Raw genomic sequence first — 22,670 nt, 5'->3', positions numbered from 1 at the left:
CCAATCATTTAGATGGGTTTAACCGCTTTATGCGGCTGATCTGTGCCTTTGGTCATCTGTGGCATTCGCACCCGTCGCTGTAACAATTGATGCATATTGTTGTCCCTATAAAGGACTGCGCTTCATCCTGCACCGGTGACGGACTCATTCTCTCGCGGCGTCTCAGGTTACTTGTAGGATGCAGTTTGCTGTTGAGCTTTAATAATAGTTTTAACTATAGAAATTGTTCAGACATCTTCAGCACTTTTAGTAAACGCTTGTCCTGTCCTGTCCTCTGTGTCCATCAGCTGTCCCCTTACCTGGACCTAAATGTCCCTCATATGCCACCTTTACCCGCGTTCCTCTTATCAGAAGTCGCTGTGTTTAGGATATAGTTCAACAAATTTTGATAACACCGTTTTCTCCTTTGGGTCCCAACACTACCAGTCAGAAGTTTTAGACAAACCCCATTTTTCCAGCTTTTATTGAAATGTCTTAATGTACTATGCAATTATCGCATAGGACATATAAACAATAGGCGATGAAAAGAATTCAGAAAAACATTTTGTTTGTGTCAAAATTAAACCTAACTCTGACTTCTCACAGTATCCGCCTCATGCAGATCTAACCGCCAATCACATATTCCCAACGCTATGCGGCTGCTGTGCCGCGACGCCTTCCCACTACGGCAGCTTTACATTTCATCGTGCCATAGAGGCAGCTCAACACGGGGACCACCTAGGGAGACCTGAACAGAGACTGTTTTATAAGAAGCCAATTTGGGGCTGAGGTGAGCCACAGGTCATATTTACACACTTACCATCTGGACAGTTATATCTAGAAAGTGTCATAATTACACACTTACCATCTGGACAGCTGTATCTAGGAAGTGTCATAATTACACACTTACCATCTGGACAGTTATATCTAGGAAGTGTCATAATTACACACTTACCATCTGGACAGTTATATCTAGGAAGTGTCATATTTACACACTTACCATCTGGACAGTTGTATCTAGAAAGTGTCATAATTACACACTTACCATCTGGACAGCTGTATCTAGGAAGTGTCATAATTACACACTTACCATCTGGACAGTTATATCTAGGAAGTGTCATAATTACACACTTACCATCTGGACAGCTGTATCTAGGAAGTGTCATATTTACACACTTACCATCTGGACAGTTATATCTAGGAAGTGTCATATTTACACACTTACCATCTGGACAGCTGTATCTAGGAAGTGTCATAATTACACACTTACCATCTGGACAGTTATATCTAGGAAGTGTCATAATTACACACTTACCATCTGGACAGTTGTATCTAGAAAGTGTCATAATTACACACTTACCATCTGGACAGTTATATCTAGGAAGTGTCATAATTACACACTTACCATCTGGACAGTTATATCTAGGAAGTGTCATAATTACACACTTACCATCTGGACAGTTATATCTAGGAAGTGTCATATTTACACACTTACCATCTGGACAGTTGTATCTAGAAAGTGTCATAATTACACACTTACCATCTGGACAGCTGTATCTAGGAAGTGTCATAATTACACACTTACCATCTGGACAGTTATATCTAGGAAGTGTCATAATTACACACTTACCATCTGGACAGCTATATCTAGGAAGTGTCATAATTACACACTTACCATCTGGACAGCTGTATCTAGGAAGTGTCATAATTACACACTTACCATCTGGACAGCTGTATCTAGGAAGTGTCATATTTACACACTTACCATCTGGACAGTTATATCTAGGAAGTGTCATAATTACACACTTACCATCTGGACAGTTGTATCTAGGAAGTGTCATAATTACACACTTACCATCTGGACAGTTGTATCTAGAAAGTGTCATAATTACACACTTACCATCTGGACAGTTATATCTAGGAAGTGTCATAATTACACACTTACCATCTGGACAGTTATATCTAGGAAGTGTCATAATTACACACTTACCATCTGGACAGTTGTATCTAGGAAGTGTCATAATTACACACTTACCATCTGGACAGTTATATCTAGGAAGTGTCATATTTACACACTTACCATCTGGACAGCTGTATCTAGGAAGTGTCATATTTACACACTTACCATCTGGACAGCTGTATCTAGGAAGTGTCATATTTACACACTTACCATCTGGACAGCTGTATCTAGGAAGTGTCATATTTACACACTTACCATCTGGACAGTTATATCTAGGAAGTGTCATATTTACACACTTACCATCTGGACAGTTATATCTAGGAAGTGTCATAATTACACACTTACCATCTGGACAGCTGTATCTAGGAAGTGTCATAATTACACACTTACCATCTGGACAGTTATATCTAGGAAGTGTCATAATTACACACTTACCATCTGGACAGTTATATCTAGGAAGTGTCATAATTACACACTTACCATCTGGACAGTTATATCTAGGAAGTGTCATAATTACACACTTACCATCTGGACAGCTGTATCTAGGAAGTGTCATATTTACACACTTACCATCTGGACAGTTATATCTAGGAAGTGTCATAATTACACACTTACCATCTGGACAGTTATATCTAGGAAGTGTCATAATTACACACTTACCATCTGGACAGCTGTATCTAGGAAGTGTCATAATTACACACTTACCATCTGGACAGCTGTATCTAGGAAGTGTCATAATTACACACTTACCATCTGGACAGCTGTATCTAGGAAGTGTCATATTTACACACTTACCATCTGGACAGCTGTATCTAGGAAGTGTCATATTTACACACTTACCATCTGGACAGTTATATCTAGGAAGTGTCATAATTACACACTTACCATCTGGACAGCTATATCTAGGAAGTGTCATAATTACACACTTACCATCTGGACAGCTGTATCTAGGAAGTGTCATATTTACACACTTACCATCTGGACAGTTATATCTAGGAAGTGTCATATTTACACACTTACCATCTGGACAGTTATATCTAGGAAGTGTCATATTTACACACTTACCATCTGGACAGCTGTATCTAGGAAGTGTCATATTTACACACTTACCATCTGGACAGTTATATCTAGGAAGTGTCATATTTACACACTTACCATCTGGACAGCTGTATCTAGGAAGTGTCATAATTACACACTTACCATCTGGACAGCTATATCTAGGAAGTGTCATATTTACACACTTACCATCTGGACAGCTGTATCTAGGAAGTGTCATAATTACACACTTACCATCTGGACAGTTATATCTAGGAAGTGTCATATTGGAGAGACTATCGCTACACTCATGTCAGATATAACATCCTGTCTTTTTATTGCTATAACACACTGAATTGAGACATTGGTTTCTTTAATTGTTGCCATTGTGTAGCTCTTTATTGTGGTGAAATAAAACGGTTTTATATTAGTCTATCAGCGCTACCGTCTTTTACCGCTGTTATCTACGTCTGTATGTAGATGATCGAAGTCCTAATTTGTCACCTAATATTTCTCGGCGATTGATTCCCTGTTATTTCTGCCTCTGTGTTTGTGACTTCTCAATAAAATATGATTCATTTTGTACATTTTGTGAGCATCGGGCTTAATGCATCTTTCCTCAGCCCGGGATGTAGATTTCCCATCTGCAGGGATCATACACATAGAATAGAACAGGTAATTATATAGTGTCCCGCGGGTGGAGAAATGTGCGGTGGCCTGGTCACCACCGGAGAATAGACGCCAGACACATGTGCCCGGCATCTATTCTCCCTATCTGCAGCGCTTGGGGGCTGCCCGGCGCGTCCGTAAGTGCCGGGCACGCCCCCAAGTATGACGAAAAGGGGACGCGTCTTATAGACACGCCCCCTTTTCATGGCCACACCCCCTTTTCGGGCGCGTGCTCAACGTTGCCCTCTCTAGCTCCGGCACCTTGCCTGGCGCTGGAGTGAACACTAATTATATATATTTATGCATTTTTATACTAGGGCATAGACTTTATTAAACATCTTGTTTTTATATTTACTAGTCCGGGCGCCGAGCACCAGGAGTTCATCCCTTTGTGAGTTGGGGTTACCGAGAGCCAAGTCCCAGTCCCCAGCTTTCCTCCACACTCTCCATAGGCCAAGCTTCCAGCTCTGACAGCTGGGGACTGCAGCTTGTCCTAGGTTGGGGCAATCACAGGGCTTCTACACCAGGGACCACCTTTCCTCCACACTCTCCATAGGCCAAGCTTCCAGCTCTGACAGCTGGGGACTGCAGCTTGTCCTAGGCTGGGGCAATCACAGGGCTTCTACACCAGGGACCACCTTTCCTCCACACTCTCCATAGGCCAAGCTTCCAGCTCTGTCAGCTGGGGACTGCAGCTTGTCCTAGGCTGGGGCAAACACAGGGCTTCTACGCCAGGGACCACCTTTCCTACAGACTGATTATTATTTAGTCAGTGACAGTATGTGGAGCTTTCTCTCCCAGTCCCCAGCTCTGTACACATCTACGCTATGTGCTCCTGGCTGCACGCACTTTCTCTTTATACTCCTCTGTTGCAATGGGGGATACACAGCATTGTGAGGATACGCAGATCACTCGGGCACGGTAGTAGATGAACAGCCCAGCACGCCTCAGTAATACAATCTTAACAGTTCCCACAACAAATCCTCGGCAAAATATCACCTCTACACCTAGGGCCAGTTATTCTGAGCAAGGCAGCGCACAGATTCACAGGACCCTGGGGTAAGGTATCCAAAGGAAGAGGAATGAGGGTCCTTTCAGTCCTTCTCCCTCCAGGAACCATTACTACACCAGCCTTATCTCTGTTCTTCCTTGCGTCTCCTTATACTCCCAGAATAGCCTCAGGCTGTTTGGTTTACTTCTGTGTGTTAAGATCTCATTGCATAGGACAGAGGTTCCCAAACGCGCTCCTCACGGCTCCCCAACAGTTCAGGTGTTAGAGAGATCCATGGATGAGCACAGGTGGTTAAATCAAATTGACTGAGGTACTAATTAAGTCACCTGTGCTCAGCCACGGCTCTCTCTCACACCTGTGCTCGGCCACGGCTCTCTCTCACACCTGTGCTCGGCCACGGCGCTCTCTCGCACCTGTGCTCGGCCACGGCGCTCTCTCGCACCTGTGCTCGGCCACGGCGCTCTCTCGCACCTGTGCTCGGCCACGGCGCTCTCTCGCACCTGTGCTCGGCCACGGCGCTCTCTCGCACCTGTGCTCGGCCACGGCGCTCTCTCGCACCTGTGCTCGGCCACGGCGCTCTCTCGCACCTGTGCTCGGCCACGGCGCTCTCTCGCACCTGACCTGTTGGGGAGCCGTGAGGACCGCGTTTGGGAATACAATACATATTCCCTAATTAAGGTAATTAATTAGGCACAACGAGTTAAGGTGGGTGAGTCCCCCTATGCATTGCCCCCAGTAGTTGACCCCCTATGCATTGCCCCCAGTAGTTGACCCCCTATGCATTGCCCCCAGTAGTTGACCCCCTATGCATTGCCCCCAGTAGTAGTCCCCCCCCCCCTATGCAATACCCCTAGTAGCAATCTCCCTAAGCATTGCCCCCAGTAGTAATACCCCTATGCTTTATCCCTAGTAGTCCCCCCCAAGTATTGGCCCACCTATTTGCCCTTTAGTGACCTGGGCATAATGCCCAGGTTACTCATACCTTCAATTGGGCCTAATGCCCCCTATGTGGCCTCCTATATACCCACTGGCCTATTGCCTGAATGTATCCCACGGGCCTAGTGCCCGACAACCCTGGTAGTCTAGGGAGGGGTTAAAATAACGGTGGCCCAAGGCCGCTTACCCGTACGGTGGTAGAGGCTGCGGGGCAGTCCTCTTCGGTCCTCCGCTTCATTCTTCTGCCGCTGGCCGGTCCTTGCCAGCGGCGCCGCCTCTTCCTTCTTGATCATGCAGTCTTCTGGCCCCTTGCGCGGCCGCCGGAACTGTTGCCGCGCCGCTCTTCACTCCTCCCCTCCGCCGACGGACTGAATGTTCCCAAGTGGTCGGGGCTATGACGTGGCAAGCTGCGATTGGCTCGTCACGTCTGCCTCCTATTGGCTGCTGGACCGTGAGCCGTGTTTGGCTCTCGGCCAGTGCCAAACAACCGCCGCAGCTTCTTAGCTTCCGGGCAGCGAGCTCCACTTAGCTTGCGCCCGGAGCCAAGCTTCTTCCGCCGCCACTTTACCGCCGACGCTGGTGGAAGGGACCAGGCGGTCCCTTCACCAGGTACCCGCCGCAGTGGCTTACCCAACGCTGGGAACAAACGCACTGTCCCAGCGCCGGGCACGGACACTGTGCCGATGCTGGGATCAGACACTTGATTCCAGCACTGCTTTCCACAGCAGCAGCCAATGAGGGTCTATCTGACTCTCGTTGGCTGTTCTAACAGACAGCGTTGTCTTTCTCAGGGGGACGCGCTGTCAGGGATTGGCCACAGCACAGCGCGTCCCCGTGGACCCGGCTAATTTATAAAAGTGAGTCCCCAGTGTCCAATATCGGTTTGCGAACAGTGTGTGTGTGTGTGTGTGTGTGTGTGTGTGTGTGTGTGTACACACATACTGTCCAAAAAGTAATGCCTAAATGCTCATAACTGCAATATTTATATGAAACTTTGTCAGTCTGTAGTTTAATATGTCTGCTAGCTATATATGTATTTTTGTTTAGGTAGTCCAAGAAATACCATGGAATCCAAGATGGAACAAAGAGCAGTCATTGAATTTCTGGAAAAAGAAGGCTGCAGTGCTACAGAAATCCACAGAGGACTGAAAAACGTGTATGGTGAGCGTCCAAGTGACTATAGCAATGTCAGAAGGTGGATGAAGCGTTTTCAATCGGGAGAATCGTCCTTGTGTGACAACACTCGTGGTGGCAGACTATCAACTGCAGGGACAGCAGAGGACCAACACAATGTCGATGCCATGATTCAGAAAGACCGTCGTGTGACCATCAGAGATATCAGTGATGACCTGGAATGTAGCCATGGCACTGTAAAAACACTAATCAATGATTTGGGATATCGTAAAGTGTGTGCTAAATGGGTTCCAAAGCAATTAACCAGGGATCATAAGGCCCAGAGGGTGGAAGTGTGCAATGGCCTTTTTACCAACTTTGAAGCCAACCCTGAGACGTTTTTGGAAAATCTCATTACAGGACATGAGACCTGGGTATTCCTTTATGACCCAGAAACAAAGGCCCAATCAAAACAATGGAAATGTCCAAGTTCACCTAGGCCAAAAAAGTTTAAATCACAGCGATCCGTAAACAAAGTCATGGCCACATTCTTCTGGGATTGCCGGGGTGTTGTTCTCATCGATTACTTGGAACCAAACCAATCAACTGTGATTGATACATTATTACACTTAAGCTGAAAGAAGCCATCCGCAAAAAAAGGTCAACAATTCGACTATCAAATGTCATCTTACACCACAACAATACCAGACCCCACACTGCGATGGCAACATCTGTGGCCATTGCCAAAATGGGGTGGGCAATAATGCCACATCCACCATACAGTCCTGATTTGGCCCCTTCTGACTTTCATCTGTTTGGCCCTCTCAAATACTGTCTCCGGGGTCAACAATTTTGAAGACATAGAGGTTGTTAAAAACGTCATACGTTTCAAACACCAACCACTGGAATTTTTCCAAAGTGGAATCACAGCTTGGGTTGAGAGGTGGAGAAAATGTTTGAGGGCAGATGGTGAATTTTTTGAGTAGAGTCATTCTGTTACTAAGACTTCAGAGTATTTTACTGCAAATTTTCAAATCTGTAGCTATAATAATGTGTGAGCATTTAGGCATTACTTAAAAAAAAAAAAAAAAAAATATATATATATATATATATATATATATATATATATATATATATATATATATATATATATATATATATATATATTTGGTATAGGATACCTTGGGGTATAGGTGATGACGTCCTGCATCGGGCACCACAGGGTTAAGTTTTTTTTTTTTTTTTTTTTTTTCATCCTCCCAGGATGCATTGGGGTCCCTCTCCTATACCCCGCCCCCGAGCCTCAGGCACTCCGTTTTTCGTTGGTGCCCGGCTCGGAGTCGGATGCAGCTGTATCAGAGGGGGGGTCTGTTAAGGCCCCTGAAGTCCTCCACCCCCCCGGTACCAGAATGCCGGTACCGATCCGGGGATGCTGGTTGGTAACTGGGGTCACAGCTAGCAGTGACCCTGGTTACCAGGACTGTGGCTGAATCTACGGGGGCAAGGCAAGCGGCTGGGTCCCCGCTGATCAACACAGTCCTGAGTCCCCAGGCAGGGGGCTCCCTGGGGACTGGCCGCAGCGTGGAGCCAGGTACTGATCCTGCGCTTCCACTACCCCCCTGGAACAGCGGGCCGCAGCGGTGCAGAAACGTCCAGCGTCCTGGGGGTTAAATGCAGGGCAGGGGAGCGTGCCTTCCCTGCACAGCAGCCGGCGCCTCCCCCACTGCACACGTCCTTTCCATTGTGGACTGGCTTATGTGTAGGCGCTCCTTCCCCGGGCCCGCCTCCTTTCAGCTCCTCGGTGGCCTTTTTCTCTAACTTGGCGAGCGCTGCTGGACGCTGATAGCGGTGGCATCGTGGTCCGGGTCCCCCCTGCATACCTCTCCTCCGGTGCAAGGTCTGTGTATGCAGCGGTGTTTCCTACCAGGCTCTGTAGTCTGAGTAGTTGATCACAGCGCTGATGGTGCAGGGTCATTGTGCATGGTATGTGACTTACTGCTAGCGCTGCTGTCTGTGCTTTCATTCTCTGCTGTCAGCCAGTTTACTGTCCCTATTATTCTCTGCTAAAGCCTTGGCGGTGCGCTGTTGCAGGGTGTTATTGTCACATACAGTTCTGTTCACTCACCATATCTGACAGTGAAAGCGATTTTCCTCTGCGGCCAAAGTGTACCATTGGCGGAGGGTGATGGAAATTCTGAGGGGCTATGTATGGTGTGTTTTTTAATATCACGCCCGATATCTGTCACTGCACCTGTGCAGGAGCCGTCCTGGGCTTGTTTTGCTAAGGCACTTTCAACTTTCAACCCTTGTGGGCCAGCTAGCGACGCCCCCTGCGTTCCCCCAGATGGGGTTTTCACAGCAGTCAGTGGTGTCGTCACCCGTACAGGGGTTCCCCAGACAGTTGGTGGTACCCCAGAGTCTCCGAATCTCGCCCCCTCAGGTTGCTCAAGAGCCGACGTGGGTTAGTTCCCTGTCCACTACGGTGGAACACCTGTCGGATGTTTTACAGGGGGAGTCATCATTGCGGCCGCTTAAGCGACCTTTGCCGTCTCAGCCTGCACAGTATGATCAATATGATGTGTTGACTGATGACTGTGAAATGTTAGACCTTTCTGACCAGGAGACTTTCCGTACAAGAGAGGCGGAGTCTAAGTCTAAGGTACACATACCAGCCTTATACGTGCAGTCCGTACGGCCCTAGTTATTGATGAGGACCATCCCCACGTGACTAAATCGAAATATGCCTTTTTTAAGGATATTAAGGGTGATACCACTGCGTTTCCCCTATCTGGTCAGCTAGTGGACCATTTAGAGGAGGCGTGGAAATATCCGGGTAAGCGGTACCAGCCTCAAAGACGTTTGGCCGTCGCATACCCTTTTGCGGATAATTATTTCTCAAAGTGGATACTCCTCCACAAGTGGACTCTCATGTCACACGCCTTGTGAAGAGTGCTACATTGCCCATGCCCTCCATGTCCTCCTTTTAAAGGATGCTACGGATCGCAAGGTGGAAATATGCCTGAAGTCCATTTATTCCCTTGCTGGGGGAGCGTCCAGACCGGCTATGGCCGTGTGCTGTCTGGCTAGAGCCATGGAGCGCTGGGCTGATAGCTTGGAGGCGTCTCTGGACACTTGACTGGTCACCTGACCAGGTGGAGTTAGTGGGTAATCTAAGAGACTCTGCTACATACATTAATGAGGCAGCCTTGGATATAGGTCTCCTTGCTTCCAGGATCTCCTCGGCAGCAGTGGCTGCTCGCCGTTCCTTATGGTTGCGTTCTTGGAAGGCGGATGCAGATTCCAAAAGTTTGGAATGCTTGCCTTTTAAAGGACGTCCTATTTGGGCCTGATCTGGACAAAATTGTGGCTACTCTGGTGGCGGCCAAGTCTGCGTGTCTGCCATCAGCTATGGACCCATCAGGGTCGGGTTCGTCGTCCTTTCGGCCTTACAGAATTCAAGGTACAGTCCTTTCTGAGACAGACAGGAGCCAAGAGAACTGCAAAGCCGAAGAAACAGGCTTGGAGTGCCAATCGTCAGGCTCCCAAGTCAGATGACAAGCCTTCAGCCTCACGGGGCGGACCTCTCTTTGGGGGACCCCAAAGTGGGAGGCCTACTTCAATTCGCCCAGTGTTGGCGTCTGACCACATCAGACACTTGGGTAAAAGAAGTACTTTCTCAGGGGTACGCCCTCTCCTCTGCGTTACAGGTAAAGGTTCGCATTTGCCTGCGGAGTCGCCGGATGTCTATTCACTCGGCGATGAGGTCACTGGGTTCCATGGTGTCTATGTTCGACATGGTGGAGTTCGCCCAGTTCCACTCCAGACCTCTGCAGAGGTTGATTCTCTCCAGATGGAATGGGTTGCCCCAGCGGATAAAGAAACAGACAATGGTGCTTTCCCCGGAGGTACGTCTGTCTCTAGCCTGGTGGCTGCAGACTGCTCTCCTGAACAGGGGGCGCCCCTTTTGGATTGCAGACTGGGTCCTTCTGACGACGGACGCCAGTCTCCGAGGCTGGGGAGCAGTGATGGGTCCTCACTTCTTCCAGGGAACATATTGGAACTTCGGGCAGTGTTCAAGGCTCTCCAGCAAGCAAGACAGGTCCTGCACGAAAGACCCGTGCAGGTACAGTCAGACAACGCCGCCAGGGTGGCTTACATAAACCGCCAGGGAGGGACCTGCTGTCAGGCGGCTCTGACAGTGGTGTCCCGCATTCTAGCTTGGGCGGAAGGCAATCTCACTGCAATATCGGCAATGTTCATACCAGGAGTTCTCAACTGGGAAGCAGACTTTCTCAGCCGTCAAGACCTGCATCCAGGAGAGTGGTCTCTTCACCAGGAGGTGTTTCAGCTACTGGTGAACAGGTGGGGCCTTCCAGGAATAGATCTCATGGCCTCCCGACACCACAACAAACTGCCGGTGTTCGGGTCAAGAACAAGAGACGCAAGGGCTTGTATATAGTGGATACCCTGTCGGTCAGGTGGACCTTCCAATATGCGTACCTCTTTCCTCCGTTCTCCCTCCTTCCACGAGTGATACGCAATTTCAAGCAAGAAGGCGGCACGCTCTTGCTGATAGCTCCAGCGTGGCCCAGATGGCACTGGTACTCAGACCTTCGGAGTCTCTCGGTAGACACTCCAATGCTGCTGCCTCAACGTCCGGACCTGTTATTTCAGGGTCCTTGTCATCATCCGGACCCGGGTCGGCTGTCTTTGACGGCGTGGCTATTGAGACTGCCCTCTTGAGGTCCAGGGGTTTTTCCAGCTCTGTAGTTAACACCATGCTAAGAGGTCGGAAACCCTCATCTGCAAGAATTTACCATCATGTGTGGCATACTTTCTTTCAGTGGTGTCGCCCTTGAGGCTATGCTCCTCATGTGTTCCGGCTATCCAGGGTATTGGCTTTCCTACAGGCAGGCTTAGATCACGGTCTTCGCCTTGCTTCTCTGAAGGTGCAGGTATCTCCCCTGTCTGTATGGTTTCATCGTAGGATTGCTACGCTTCCTGATGTCCGCACCTTCAGCCTCCCTTTGTACTACCTGTGGTGCCTTGGGATCTGGCTGTGTCTTACGAGCTCTTCAAGGACTGCCGTTTGAACCATTGGGCTTAGTGGATTTGAAATGGCTAACGATTAAGACTGTATTCCTTCTGGCCATTGCCTCGGCTATGCTTCGCACTCGTCCTTGTTTTCTCCCGAAGGTGGTATCTAGTTTCCATATCAACGAGGAAATTATTGTGCCGGCCTTTAATTCACCGGACCTTTCGGTTGGTGAGGCCACCTTAGATGTGGTGTGGGCCCTAAAACTTTGTTGACCGCACTGCTTTTAGGAAGTCGGACTCTTTTATTTGTCCTTTGGCTTTCGGCAGAAGGATTCGCCTGGCTATTTCTGAAGCTTATGTTCATGAAGGCCTTCCTGTTCCATCTTCTGTTAGGGCTCATTCCACTAGGTCTGTGGGTCCTTCGTGGGCAGCTCAACGTGGCGCCTCAGCGGTTCAGCTTTGCAAGGCAGCCACGTGGTCATCTGTCCATACTTTCGTACGATATTATGCATTTGATACCTACGTCTTTCAGGAAGCTTCCTTCAGGCGGCAGATTCTCCTTTCAGCACAGGAGCGTCCCCAACCTTAAAGGATACTGCTTTGGGACATCCCCCAAGGTATCCTGTGGATATCCTATGGACCCTGCAGTAGAAAATAAGAGATATGGTAAGAACTTACCCTTGTTATCCTCCACTCGTTACCTGTATTAATGGCACCTGTTTGAACTGGTTAACTGTATAAGACACCTGTCCACACCCTCAAACAGTCAGACTGCAACCCCTCCACCATGGCCAAGACCAGAGAGCTGTCTAAGGACACCAGGGACAAAATTGTAGACCTGCACAAGGCTGGGATGAGCTACTCGACAATAGGCAAGCTGCTTGGTGAGAAGAGATCAACTGTTGGCACAATTATTAAAAAATGGAAGAAATACAAGATCACTGACAATCTCCCTCAACCAGGGACTCCATGCAAGATCTCACCTCGTGGGGTTTCAGTGATCTTGAGAACGGTGAGGGATCAGCCCAGAACTACACGGGGGGGACCTGGTCAATGACCTCAAGAGAGCTGGGACCACAGTCACAAAGGTTACCATTAGTAACACACTACGTTGTCATGGATTCAAATCCTGCAGTGCCCAAAAGGTCCCCCTGTTTAAGCCAGCACATGTCCAGGCCCGTCTAAACTTTGCCCGTGACCATCTGGATGATCCAGAGGAGGATTGGGAGAATGTCATTGGTCAGATGAGACCAAAATATAACTTTTTGGTATAAACTACACACGCCGTGTTTGGAGGGAAAAGAATGATGAGTGGCATCCCAAAAACACCATACCCACTGTGAGGCAGGGGGGTGGAAACATCATGCTTTGGGGATGCTTTTCTGCAAAGGGGACAGGACGACTGATCCGTATTACGGAGAGGATGAATGGGGCGGCCATGTATTGTGACATTTTGGGGAAAAACCTCCTTCCCTCAGTAAGAGCACTGAAGATGCAACGTGCATGACAATGACCCCAAACACACTGCCCGGGCAACTAAGGAGTGGCTCCATAAGAAGCATTTCAAGGTCCTGAATTGGCCTAGCCAGTCTCCAGACCTCAACCCAATAGAAAATCTGTGGAGGGAGTTGAAAGTCCGTGTTGCCCGGCGACAGCCCCAAAACATGACACGTCTAGAGAAGATCTGCATGGAAGAGTTGGCCAAAATACCTGCTGCAGTGTGTGCAAACCTGGTCAGGAACTACAGGAAACGTTTGACCTCTGTAATTGCCAACCGAGTTTACTTTACAAAGTATTGAGTTAAACTTTTTGATTGTCCAAATATTTATTTTCCGCAAGAATATACAAATAAATTGTTTAAAAATCATACAATGTGATGTCTGGAATTTTGTGTTCTGATTCGGTCTCCCACAGTTGTACCTATGATGGAAATTACAGGTCTCTCTCATCTTTTAAAGTGCAACAACTTGCACAATCGGTGGCTGCCCAAATACTTATTTGCCCCACTGTATGTGTGTGTGAGATACATATCTATCTATCTATCTAATATACACACACTCTGAACGATCACCTGCTTTTGGCTGCGTGTCCCTCCATCCTCCCTGCTGCAAGTATACGGGTGGTCGCACATACTGCACGATGCCCGATTTATTGGCAGGTCTATCTGTCCATCGGCTGTGCAGCAGAGCCGACATGGTATCTCTGAACGACGTTGTTCAGACATAACGCTGGTACACACTGGCCGACGGGCACCCTATATATTGGCCGATCAGTTGACAGCCAAATATATCTGCCAGTGTGTAGCCAGCTTTACCCTGTCTAGATAGATTTGGAGCAGAAGGGAACCTATCTCATCTCCTGTTAGGTAACAAAGACGGCTTCTGTTACAGTCTGCTCTACATGAGCTGACAATCTAATTACTGATGTATGCCATAAGTCACCAATAGGAATCTCCAGGGCTAACGTGTATATTCCACCTACAGTGTAAAGGCGTTGTTATATAGCGCAGAATATTCCGTTGCGCTTTACAATTGGAAATATTAATAGAACAAAACTGGGTAGAAGGCCCTGCTTAAAAGCTTACAATCTATATGGAAATAGGCATTGATACAAAGGACAGGTGCTATATATTGCATTTTGGTCCAGCCAGTCCTGTGATGCATTGGGACAAATCCCCACTCCCTCGATCCCGGGGACCAGGCATCGGTCAGTGATTTGCTGATCACTATTAAAATATCATCGTGATCAGCAAATCGGGGAATTTTTACCCCCACCATTTTATTTTTTTTTACGTAATTTTAATTTTAACACTTTTTTTAAGCTTTTTACACACAGATGCATCCACGGAACTCACTGATGCTTCTGTATCTGACACAGGTCTGTGATGGGAGGGTCTATGGGAATGGCCGCATCGTACAGGTCTGAGCAACATATAGTTTGTCGTTAGGTAGGGCGTACACACTGCACGATAAGAAGGGAATTGTTATAGATAGGGCGTACACACTGCACGATAAGAAGGGAATTGTTATAGATAGGGCGTACACACTGCACGATAAGAGGGGAATTGTTATAGGTAGGGCGTACACACTGCACGATAAGAGGGGAATTGTTATAGGTAGGGCGTACACACTGCACGATAACAGGGGAATCGTTATAGGTAGGGCATACACACTGCATGATAAGAGGGGAATTGTTATAGGTAGGGTGTACACACTGCACGATAAGAAGGGAATTGTTATAGATAGGGCGTACACACTGCACGATAAGAAGGGAATTGTTATAGATAGGGCGTACACACTGCACGATAAGAGGGGAATTGTTATAGGTAGGGCGTACACACTGCACGATAAGAGGGGAATTGTTATAGGTAGGGCGTACACACTGCATGATGAGAAGGGAATTGTTATAGGTAGGGCGTACACACTGCACGATAAGAAGGGAATCGTTATAGGTAGGGCGTACACACTGCACGATAAGGGAATCGTTATAGGTAGGGCGTACACACTGCACGATAAGAGGGGAATCGTTATAGGTAGGGCGTACACACTGCACGATAAGAGGGGAATCGTTATAGGTAGGGCGTACACACTGCACGATAAGGGGAATTGTTATAGGTAGGGCATACACACTGCACAATAAGGGGAATTGTTATAGGTAGGGCGTACACACTGCACAATAAGAAGGGAATCGTTATAGGGAGGGCGTACACACTGCACGATAAGAGGGGAATCGTTATAGGTAGGGCGTACACACTGCACGATAAGAAGGGAATTGTTATAGATAGGGCGTACACACTGCACGATAAGAAGGGAATTGTTATAGATAGGGCGTACACACTGCACGATAAGAGGGGAATTGTTATAGGTAGGGCGTACACACTGCACGATAAGAGGGGAATTGTTATAGGTAGGGCGTACACACTGCATGATGAGAAGGGAATTGTTATAGGTAGGGCGTACACACTGCACGATAAGAAGGGAATCGTTATAGGTAGGGCGTACACACTGCACGATAAGGGAATCGTTATAGGTAGGGCGTACACACTGCACGATAAGAGGGGAATCGTTATAGGTAGGGCGTACACACTGCACGATAAGAGGGGAATCGTTATAGGTAGGGCGTACACACTGCACGATAAGAAGGGAATTGTTATAGGTAGGGCGTACACACTGCACGATAAAAGGGGAATCGTTATAGGTAGGGCGTACACACTGCACGATAAGAAGGGAATTGTTATAGGTAGGGTGTACACACTGCACGATAACAGGGGAATCGTTCTAGGTAGGGCATACACACTGCATGATAAGAGGGGAATTGTTATAGGTAGGGCGTACACACTGCACGATAAGAAGGGAATTGTTATAGGTAGGGCGTACACACTGCATGATAAAAGGGGAATCGTTATAGGGAGGGCGTACACACTGCACGATAAGGGGAATTGTTATAGGTAGGGCGTACACACTGCACGATAAGAAGGGAATTGTTATAGGTAGGGCGTACACACTGCATGATAAAAGGGGAATCGTTACAGGTAGGGCGTACACACTGCACGATAAGAAGGGAATTGTTATAGGTAGGGCGTACACACTGCACGATAAGAAGGGAATTGTTATAGGTAGGGCGTACACACTGCACGATAAAAGGGGAATCGTTATAGATAGGGCGTACACACTGCACGATAAGGGGAATTGTTATAGGTAGGGCGTACACACTGCATGATAAGAGGGGAATTGTTATAGGTAGGGCGTACACACTGCATGATAAGAAGGGAATTGTTATAGGTAGGGCGTACACACTGCACAATAAGGGGAATTGTTATAGGTAGGGCGTACACACTGCACGATAAGAGGGGAATTGTTATAGGTAGGGCGTACACACTGCACAATAAGGGGAATTGTTATAGGTAGGGCGTACACACTGCATGATAAGAAGGGAATTGTTATAGGTAGGGCGTACACACTGCACGATAAGAAGGGAATCGTTATAGGTAGGGCGTACACACTGCACGATAAGAGGGGAATCGTTATAGGTAGGGCGTACACACTGCATGATAAGGGGAATTGTTATAGGTAGGGCGTACACACTGCACGATAAGAGGGGAATCGTTATAGGTAGGGCGTACACACTGCATGATAAGAAGGGAATTGTTATAGGTAGGGCGTACACACTGCACGATAAGGGGAATTGTTATAGGTAGGGCGTACACACTGCACGATAAGAGGGGAATCGTTAACGAGATTGGTAGATTTTCCTGCATGTACAAAAGAGCTGAAGCTGGGACCAATGATCCGCAGGAATGCGGATCGTCATAGTGTACACACTGGATGATATGAATGATTTGTCGTACCGATGTGTCGGAATGGGCCAAATCATTAAATATATCGTCTATTGTGGGGCCTATAAGGGACTAAAAAGTACATATTCATGTGGTTTTGTCACAAGCATGAATCACAGCAGCCCTGGGCTAGTCCTACAAAACAAAAATACATTGAATATTTACGTTGAAATGGCCCCTTATGCCGATAGTCCTTATGAAAATGCTGCAGCACAAGGTTTGTAAATGTTTGAATCTGTTACCTTGAATTGTTGACTGCCTTAAAAGCTAGGCTTGTGGTGTGTGTACATGCTAGGCTTGTGGTGTGTGTACATGCTAGGCTTGTGGTGTGTGTATACATGCTAGGCTTGTGGTGTGTGTACATGCTAGGCTTGTGGTGTGTGTATACATGCTAGGCTTGTGGTGTGTGTACATGCTAGGCTTGTGGTGTGTGTATACATGCTAGGCTTGTGGTGTGTGTATACATGCTAGGCTTGTGGTGTGTGTACATGCTAGGCTTGTGGTGTGTGTACATGCTAGGCTTGTGGTGTGTGTACATGCTAGGCTTGTGGTGTGTGTACATGCTAGGCTTGTGGTGTGTGTACATGCTAGGCTTGTGGTGTGTGTACATGCTAGGCTTGTGGTGTGTGTACATGCTAGGCTTGTGGTATGTGTATGTGTGTATGTATGTATGTATATGTATGTATGTATATGTATGTATGTATGTATGTATGTATGTATGTATGTATATATCTCTATATATCTATCTTAATCCTGACCTGGGAAAATGTAGGTTTTTGTATACTCAAGTGGCAAAATTAGTGGATATTTGACATATTCAAACCCTCATAAATGCTACATGAAATGAAAATGTGAAATTCAATTTATAGTCTGCTGTGATGTATCAGTAGTATATAGAGTGCAATACAAATTGGGAATCTAAGGTAAAAAAGTGAAGCCATAGGCTGTTAGCCTGATTACTGGCCGGCCTGGTGATGTGGAATAAGCCATAGGCGGTTAGCCTGATTACTGGCCGGCCTGGTGATGTGGAATAAGCCATAGGCGGTTAGCCTGATTACTGGCCGGCCTGGTGATGTGGAATAAGCCATAGGCGGTTAGCCTGATTACTGGCCGGCCTGGTGATGTGGAATAAGCCATAGGCGGTTAGCCTGATTACTGGCCGGCCTGGTGATGTGGAATAAGCCATAGGCGGTTAGCCTGATTACTGGCCGGCCTGGTGATGTGGAATAAGCCATAGGCGGTTAGCCTGATTACTGGCCGGCCTGGTGATGTGGAATAAGCCATAGGCGGTTAGCCTGATTACTTGCCGGCCTGGTGATGTGGAATAAGCCACTCCTGTAGACTAGGTAATGATCATCTTATACATGGAGAGACCTGATTAGTTACTGACAAGCTTAGAGATGGAGTGGTTAATAGAAGACTGAAGTTATGGTGGAGAAGACACTCCTGTAGACTAGGTAATGATCAGCAAGACCTGATTGGGTACGGGGAAACATGGAGATGGGGAGCGTTGAAGTTAATCTGACACACAGATGATGGTGGAGAAGACAGTATCTTGTACACTTGGTAATGGCCATCATGTAGCTAAGGGGGGGAGACCTGCTTGGAGATTGTGAGGTGCATATAAAGGGCCATTTAACATTTTTTTTTTTTTTTCTTTCAGGCTGGGCAAGAGCCTCGGAGGAGATGAAGAAGGACCTTTGAGTGATAAGTGCAGTCGAAAAACACTCTTTTATCTGATTGCAACTTTGAACGAATCTTTCCGGCCTGACTATGATTTCAGTGCAGCTCGGAGTCATGAGTTTAGTCGGGAGCCCAGTCTCAATTGGGTGAGTGATGGTTTCTGTTCAGCATCTTCCTGATGGTTCTTCAGTCACAAAGCAGAAATGTGGGTCTGGTAAATCACAGCATGGTGACCTCAAAACTATTATTCAAGAGGATTTTCAGAATGGTCTAAAGTGTCCTAAATCATGTAAGACTGCAGGAGAGAGGAAAATGTCCTCCCCTAAGTGGTGGACGTCACATTTTTATGTGCAATGTCTTTCTTATTTAGGACGAGGCACTGGCATATCTATAAGGGGTGCACATTGGACCCTTGGTCATGGGGCTGTCCCACAGTGCTACATCCTGCACCTAGAACGGTATGCCCTCAGCGTGCCCCTGAACATTTGCTGCTCTTTCATGTGATAAATAACCCAGGTACAGTTCTGGGTGTCGGTGTATGTGGGTGTAAGTACGCCTGATGTAACCCTGGTACATGTGTGACTGGTGCAGAGATGGGTGTCGGTGTATGTGGGTGTAAGTACGCCTGATGTAACCCTGGCACATGTGTGACTGGTGCAGAGCCGGGTGTCTGTGTATATAGGTGTAAGTACCCCTGATGTAACCCTGGTACATGTGTGACTGGTGCAGAGCCGGGTGTCGGTGTATGTGGGTGTAAGTACGCCTGATGTAACCCTGGTACATGTGTGACTGGTGCAGAGCTGGGTATCGGTGTATGTGGGTGTTAGTACGCCTGATGTAACCCTGGTACATGTGTGACTGGTGCAGAGCCGGGTGTCTGTGTATGTGGGTGTAAGTACCCCTGATGTAACCCTGGCACATGTGTGACTGGTGCAGAGCTGGGTATCGGTGTATCTGGGTGTAAGTACGCCTGATGTAACCCTGGTACATGTGTGACTGGTGCAGAGCTGGGTATCTGTGTATGTGGGTGTTAGTACGCCTGATGTAACCCTGGCACATGTGTGACTGGTGCAGAGCCGGGTGTCGGTGTATGTGGGTGTAAGTACGCCTGATGTAACCCTGGTACATGTGTGACTGGTGCAGAGCTGGGTATCGGTGTATGTGGGTGTTAGTACGCCTGATGTAACCCTGGTACATGTGTGACTGGTGCAGAGCCGGGTGTCTGTGTATGTGGGTGTAAGTACCCCTGATGTAACCCTGGCACATGTGTGACTGGTGCAGAGCTGGGTATCGGTGTATCTGGGTGTAAGTACGCCTGATGTAACCCTGGTACATGTGTGACTGGTGCAGAGCTGGGTATCTGTGTATGTGGGTGTTAGTACGCCTGATGTAACCCTGGCACATGTGTGACTGGTGCAGAGCTGGGTATCGGTGTATGTGGGTGTTAGTACCCCTGATGTAACCCTGGCACATGTGTGACTGGTGCAGAGCCGGGTGTCTGTGTATGTGGGTGTAAGTACGCCTGATGTAACCCTGGTACATGTGTGACTGGTGCAGAGCTGGGTGTCGGTGTATGTGGGTGTTAGTACACCTGATGTAACCCTGGCACATGTGTGACTGGTGCAGAGCTGGGTATCGGTGTATGTGGGTGTTAGTACACCTGATGTAACCCTGGCACATGTGTGACTGGTGCAGAGATGGGTGTCGGTGTATGTGGGTGTAAGTACGCCTGATGTAACCCTGGCACATGTGTGACTGATGCAGAGCCGGGTATCGGTGTATGTGGGTGTAAGTACGCCTGATGTAACCCTGGCACATGGGTGACTGGTGCAGAGCCGGGTTGTGTGGTTTTTTTGGGGTGTTCCCTTTTTTGTTTTCTCTCATCTGTATCCAAGTTTGCATCAGCCGGTAAATTTTCTTGTGGCTTTTTCACATGATCTTTAGCGCGACCCTCGGATCTCCTGCTCTGAGTGACCCAGTGCCCCTTTTATATACTATTTGATGGACAATTGAGTATATGCAGCACGTCAGCCATTGTGAGACATTGAGACCTATTTACAGAGTACAGTGCACGTCGGCCATTATTGCTCCCTCATTGGTGTCCGCGTCTCTCCTGTCAGAACACCAGTTCCATATCCTTAATTTGATAGACGTCCTCTCCCCAATACTTGCACTCATTACACGTCGGCACATTTATGCATAGCTCACAATTATGTCCGCTCCCCCCAATTACAGCGCAGTTACTCCCCTTCAGTTGCACGTGCAGATGTGACTGTATTACGCAAGTCTCCATGTTGCCCTTGTAACCCTCTGTACATAAATCAAATTAATCTCTGTGCCTGGAGTCCGACCGCACGTAGCTGAAATCACCACCCCGGGACTGAAGGGGTTAACCCTCATTGCACGGAACCATCGCCCCTATGGGAATGTAATTTGGAGACACACTGCTAGTTAGACATCCTCTCCTCGGGACTGATATGGTAATTGCCCTAGCCGGGCAGTGGAGGGTTGGTAATGACTGAACAGGCGGGCTAGGGAGGCTCCGGTGTGCCTCTGGGTAGTGTACCCAGCAAGTTTGTGGAACACAATTTGTTTGTGTGTAAGAAGCTCTTATTGGATGGAGCTTCCTAATTACTGGAGGTGGTAAGACAGGGAAAGCCAAACTGGTTACATGCATTGTTCCTGGTATGTGAGAGGATGAATACAATGTATCAGTTCCTGTGATATGTTATATTACCGTGTGTGAGATGCGTCTATGCTAAGTTTGTGTGTTTTAGGAAAGCCAAATGTTTTTGGGGGGTAACGAGGAAATGTAGCTATTTTCTGTTAAATGTAAGATGTTATTTATGTTTAGTGAGAGAGCCTGATTGGCTAAGAGGAACCTTGGCGGACTTACCCCCTGTGGTATTGGAGTGGCACTTTAGAGGGCATGTGAGCCCTGTATGTGAACATCCTTGTATAGCTTGTGAAGATCAGACGGCTGTAACATCTCTGTACACTGTACCCCCTTAACGCTGAGGGACTGAGCAATAAACACCTTTGTCTATTCGACTGCATCTGCATCCTGTGACTTACAGAATTGCGCAAAACGCTTTTCCGTTCTCTGGCTGTTCTGGGTGGGGCCAAACGTCTCCAAAGCTCAATCCCTCTGCCAGCTACGGTGCAGACCTGGTCCATTGCGAGGGATCAGGAGGAATCAGCCGACACCAATCAGGAGGTGTGGCCGCAGTTAGTCGACGCATACGTAGCAGTAAGCGGTTCCAAACTTTGGTGGTGGCAGCATCGTTACACGCCCACGTCGCAGTGGACGGAGTCAGTGACAGGCAGTCACTGACGGTAAGCGGGAATCCCTGATACCCCAAGATCCAGTGGGGATGAGACCCCCCAATCTGTGATCGGGTGGCAAGAGCTGAGGTAATCCGGGCACCATCTGTTTCTGGCAATGGGATACAATGATGCATCTTGTGACTATACGTAAAGGTTATTAGTAGCCAAGCTTCACCTCATGGATTTAGCATTTCACCCATGTGCACAAATGACTTCTGTATGCAGAGCGAGAGCAAATGGTGCCTGTAATAAGGCTTCTTCTGTCCACGTTACTTTCCTGCATGTGCAAAATGTATGCAGAGTGAGAGAGCAAATGGTGCCTGTAATAAGGCTTCTTCTGTCCACGTTACTTTCCTGCATGTGCACAATGTATGCAGAGCGAGAGAGCAAATGGTGCCTGTAATAAGGCTTCTTCTGTCCACGTTACTTTCCTGCATGTGCACAATGTATGCAGAGCGAGAGAGCAAATGGTGCCTGTAATAAGGCTTCTTCTGTCCACGTTACTTTCCTGCATGTGCACAATGTATGCAGAGCGAGTGCAAATGGTGCCTGTAATAAGGCTTCTTCTGTCCACTTTACTTTCC

General features: G+C 47.7%; 1 protein-coding gene across 3 annotated transcripts in view; it reads left to right on the top strand.

Moving 5' to 3' along the window:
- Positions 1-22,670, top strand: part of MAF1 (MAF1 negative regulator of RNA polymerase III) — a 103,783-nt gene that overhangs the window by 13,433 nt on the left and 67,680 nt on the right. For all 3 annotated transcript variants that reach the window (XM_088461983.1, XM_088461982.1, XM_088461984.1), the window contains exon 3: positions 18,740-18,905. In XM_088461983.1, the coding sequence (XP_088318109.1) occupies positions 18,740-18,905 (166 nt within the window). The remainder of the gene's footprint in view (positions 1-18,739; positions 18,906-22,670) is intronic.

Source organism: Taudactylus pleione, unplaced genomic scaffold (genome assembly GCF_031769625.1).
Source record: "Taudactylus pleione unplaced genomic scaffold, aTauple2 ptg001135l, whole genome shotgun sequence".
Classification (NCBI taxonomy): Eukaryota; Metazoa; Chordata; class Amphibia; order Anura; family Myobatrachidae; genus Taudactylus; species Taudactylus pleione.
This window is presented reverse-complemented; position numbering and strand designations above follow the sequence as displayed.